Here is a 4,749-nt window from a genome sequence, read left to right as displayed (position 1 = left end):
GAATAGTTTCGAATGTAGTTGTCAACGAGTTGATAGTGAGAGGGCGCTGTCACAGGTCCATGAGGAAAAATGAGGCGGCTCATGTTCATGTTCTGCTGCGGTTGCAGACTTTGCAGTATCCCACAAAGTTCCATTGTGGTTCAGTGTGTTTCTCAGCCTGGTGTCAATGAGTGTGTGGCGCCAAACTCTAGATGACAATCTTACATTTAAAAACAGAAGAGTGTTGTTAGGGTTCATTAAAGGCTGATATATATTCTGTCTTATAAGCTATAAAAAATTGGTGTTCAAAGTTCATAGACTTGCTTTAATTTTTAAGTTTGTTCAATTACTCCAAATAAATTTAAAATTGTTTTGAGCAAATACTTATTTTCTTGTTTCTTTTGTCAGGTTACATTTCATGCGAAAGAGGTTCCTGTGGTAGTGAAATGCATGTCATGTACCTGCTCTGCTGGGAAAGCACTGTGCAACCACATTGTGGCATTATTGTTTCAAAGTGCTCACTACTGTACCATGGGATTCAAGACAGTGCCATTGCCACTGTCATGCACCAGCTCTCTGCAGACCTGGCACTGGCCTAGGACACATGTAATATTTTAACATTCATTACATTTAATGATGTTGGACTAGAATTTTGTAATGACATTTGTAAATTAAAAATTTCTCATCAATACATTACAGGGAATTGCTCCTGAGGCAACAAATGACATGGTAGTGCGTAAACCAGTACCAAAGACTAAGGATCATGCCCGAACTGGAGTGAAATGTACACTGTACAGAGCATATGGTGGTAAGTCTGAATGAACACATCTCCAAATATTTTAATGTATAATAAAACATTGATTAGTATCTTTTCCCTTTAAGCCTTCAGTTGATATCTTCTGCAAATTATGAACATTTCTTAATATGTAAGGATTTGGGGCAGCTCAAAACATTTTCATGTGTATTTATAGATAGGTGATATGTGTTGGTGTCTGCTAAACTACGAAAGGTCAGATGACAGCGATATGTACATTTAACTTGTCGTCATCTCACTTTTTTGTCAGGGCCTCTTCCAGATCCTCACATCATTAACAGTGCTGAGAAACTTCAAGACAAACGCCCACAACCAGGCATTTGCAAATTGCTGCACGGGCTCGAGGCCCTTAATTTTGTGGACTCTAAATTTGACCCTGTGCCATTTGGGTCTTTGCTTTCTTACCAGTGCCCTCCCGAGATAAGTAGAGACATTATTAAACACCCTGGTGCCCCTGGATTTCCTCAGTTGCCTTAAGAAGGTTACAATTTTAAATTCAATTTCCAATTTGAGCCCAACTACAAGCAACAATGCCACTCAGAGAGCCTTAAAGTGTCAAGGGAGATGTCTGCTGCAATTGAGGAAGAAACACGACTGCAGTCGGAATGCCAGCTGTGGACCCAGGTACGCAAACCCCGACTTACAGCCAGCAGATTTGGTGAAATATGCCATGTTCGTGGAGAGTCTACTGCAAAATTCTTTGGCTGCTCGCATTCTGAGAGGAACTCCTCAGACAGCTGCTATGAAAAGAGGGCTGGACCTGGAATCTGACATACTGAGGCAATATTCAGAGTTTTGTGATGTCTCTGTGACGCAGTGTGGGGTCATCATCCACCCTGATGCACCTCACCTTGCAGCCAGCCCTGATGCTAAAGTCTTCAACCCCAGAGAAACACCGCCATTTGGGTTGGCAGAGGTAAAGAGTTGTGATGTTGAAGATGTTGCTCAAGTTAAACACCTGATCACAGTTCGAGCCAGGCCTGCCTCAAGAAAAACCACAAGTATTATCATCAGGTTCAAGGCCAGCTGGCATTAAGCGGACTTCAGTGGTGTGATTTTATAACAGATACCCACACTGACTTCACAGTTGAAAGAGTATTTAGGGATGAGGAGATCATCAACTCAATGCGACAGAAGCTGGATTATTTTTATCACAACATCTACATGGATGCATTATTACGTTGAGGCAGATTTTTCAAATGTAAATAGTTCTATGTACATCTGTGATGCATGCAATTCCTGTTGTAAATACTTTTTCAATTTACAACTTAAGTCAATGTTGCATTGTATGTAAATATACATGGGCTTTATAGTCTGTGTTGGTCACTTTTTGCTTATGTACCATGGTTGCAAGGAACTGCTTCCAATCTTGTTTGTAGCTTTGAGCTGCTATGGAAGCTTTTTATTAGTTTCATTCACCTCACTTATATGCTATTGCCAAATATGTAAATAAAAAATTGACAAGTTTTAAAAATATTGTTGTTCTTTTAATGGTTAAGGTGTAAATGCATTTTACTCTGGATAAACTTTTTACAGAATGCTTCACAACATTGTTTATTAATAACATACAAATCCCTATGTTCATAGAAATTTACAAATATTTTACAAAGCAATTGTATTTACAGTATATCTACACAGTGTCAAATTTAAAAATATATATTACATAGCACTTGTATTTGCAGTATATCTACACAGTGTCTAACAGCTAAAAGTACTGAAGAATTAGTCTCACCCAAGAAAGGAAACACTTCAGACAGGTTTGTCCCCTTTGATATCAAGAGGTCCCTGATAGTTTGACAGTAGGCAACAGATGGCCCAAAGCTGATTGACTGAACATGCATAGAAAGAGGAACAAGCCCATCCCAAATGTGGTACTCCTTCACCCTGCGTATCGCCCTCTCAACTAAAATTCTCAGACGGGCAATAGCCTGTGTTTTCTGGGTGTCCTCTGTGCTGAGCTGATTTGATGTTTTCAGTGGAGGGATGATGAGGGTTGCCCCCACCTGTGACAGCAATTTGGAACCCCTTGTCAGCCATTACTCCATCTTCTGGTTGAAGTAACTGCAAGATCTGTGATTGGCGAGTTATTTCTATATCGGAGATGGAGCCTGTGTACAATTTAGTTACAAATGTGATAACCCCACATGGGGCAATGCCAATTAGACCTTTAAAGGTGGTGTGGTTTTTATAGTTGGAAAATGTTTCCGACTGTAGTAAGAGAGAAGATGCTGTTTCACAACGGATCTCGGTGCAGTCTATTATCACTCTCACCTGAGGGCAGTAGAGCTTGAACTTGTCAGGCATTGTGGCCTTCACTTGCTCTCTCGTCATCCACAATGGTAGCGAGCCAAGAACCTGATAAAGGTAGCTTGTCCATGTTAAGATGATGCGACTAACGGTAGACAAGCTGACCTCGAAGATGGATGACAGGGTTTTCTCCAAAAGCCCAGCTGCAACACGACAGAGAAACATGAACAGTTCATCAATGAGCGGAAGTTTTCGCTGAGGGCTCGGTGTCTCTTGCGCTGTTCACTGTGCCTTGGACCAGTACACAAGTCTTGAAGCAGAAGGGTAAACGGACTCCCAAAACACAGTGAAGACCTCCTTTGAGCTGAATCTAGTGTAATAACGAAAGTCCTCATCTGTGACACAGAACTTGAAAATCAGAGGCTGCTGCTGCTGCTTAACTGTCAGCTGCTGGATTTCACGTTCTAGTGACAACACCTGAAGCTCCAACTCTTGAATTCTCTTTGTGGCAGCATCCAGTTTACCTTCAAAGCAAGAAAAAACATACACCTTAATGTTTATCATTGAGTCATATACTAGTTTTCACTTCGTCTTCATTATTGGATGTTATTTGTCAGTGAGCTTGACAGTAATTCTTGGCTTTTATTAAAGATGAGTTTCCTGTAAAGGCATTTTACAGTAAGCACAGCTGCTCTGCCAACGAACCCTATAGTTACAAAGTAATTTATTGCCACATAGAAAAACCTGTTAATCTGTTTTTGAATCACTAACCAGGAGAAGGATGGTAGGCATAGTCATGTTCTTTTGCTACTCCACCCAGCAGTGCCTCCTCCGTGAAGTCTCCTACAGGCATCTCCTGAGATTCATCTAGGACTGCAGCCCTAAAATGCTTCCTTGCTCTCTGGTAAACCGGCTGTCGAGCTTGTGAGGCTCTTCCTAGAGATGTGAAATAGATACACATAAATGTCAATATGGATATTTAGTTCGTTTATTCAACTTCGTTTATTTCATACTAGCATAATTGTATGTAAACTGTAAATAATGTAATAAATTATGATTTATTGTTATTTTAAAGTACTACCAGGCTTAATAGTGTCCTACCTTTACCCCAGTCATTCCAGGGGAATCTAGACGGCGTTGCTCCTTTCTTAATCCTGGTTCGTCCACTGGCTGATGTACTTATATCCTCTGGGGTAAAGTGCTGACTACACACGTAGGTGCTCCCACGGAGTATTTTAAAACTTGGTCCCTCGTCTCTTTTGATCGCCCTAACCCAACAGGCACGAATTTCAGCGTCCACTGGAAAATCGTGGAAACTTAAATAGGGAAATTTATGTTTGTTGTTTGAACAACAAGGAACACTACAATAGCATCTACAAGATGACTGTGCCATGCTTATTGGATGGGAAACTGTTGAAAAATGAAACCAGGAAGAAATAAATGATAAATCACATCAGCATGGAAATGGATTTATCTTGTTGCTAGCTAACTTTCCCCTCCTCGACAGTTAACGTTACACGTTAAAGAATGCTATAAGTTACTGGAAATTATCATTAACGTTATCAAAATACGCTAAATATAAGAACCAATAACGCTAAATACGTAAACATTATTATTTTAAACTTTACCTTTCGTGTTGTTAGTTATCACCTTTTGTATTCTCCTGAAGTAACGTTAACCAGCGCGCGCAAGTTAAAACGGAAGTACGT

The 4,749-nt window shown here is 40.3% G+C and overlaps 1 protein-coding gene and 1 long non-coding RNA gene across 2 annotated transcripts; one reads left to right on the top strand and one right to left on the bottom strand.

The window, feature by feature from the left end:
* Positions 1–420: 420 nt before the first annotated feature.
* Positions 421–2,226, top strand: LOC141334061 (uncharacterized). The gene is made up of 3 exons (XR_012355464.1): positions 421–585; positions 679–787; positions 1,044–2,226. It is a non-coding gene; the product is annotated as an uncharacterized lncRNA (long non-coding RNA).
* A 616-nt stretch (positions 2,227–2,842) lies between these two features.
* Positions 2,843–4,438, bottom strand: LOC141334059 (THAP domain-containing protein 2-like). The gene is made up of 3 exons (XM_073839212.1): positions 4,142–4,438; positions 3,812–3,976; positions 2,843–3,564 (listed from the first exon to the last, which is right to left on the bottom strand). The coding sequence occupies exons 1-3, from the start codon at positions 4,431–4,433 to the stop codon at positions 3,323–3,325; spliced, it is 699 nt and encodes a 232-aa protein (XP_073695313.1). The 5' UTR covers positions 4,434–4,438; the 3' UTR covers positions 2,843–3,322.
* Between the last annotated feature and the right edge of the window lie 311 nt (positions 4,439–4,749).

The sequence above is a fragment of the Garra rufa genome, chromosome 4 (assembly GCF_049309525.1).
Source record: "Garra rufa chromosome 4, GarRuf1.0, whole genome shotgun sequence".
Taxonomy (NCBI): domain Eukaryota; kingdom Metazoa; phylum Chordata; class Actinopteri; order Cypriniformes; family Cyprinidae; genus Garra; species Garra rufa.
This window is presented reverse-complemented; position numbering and strand designations above follow the sequence as displayed.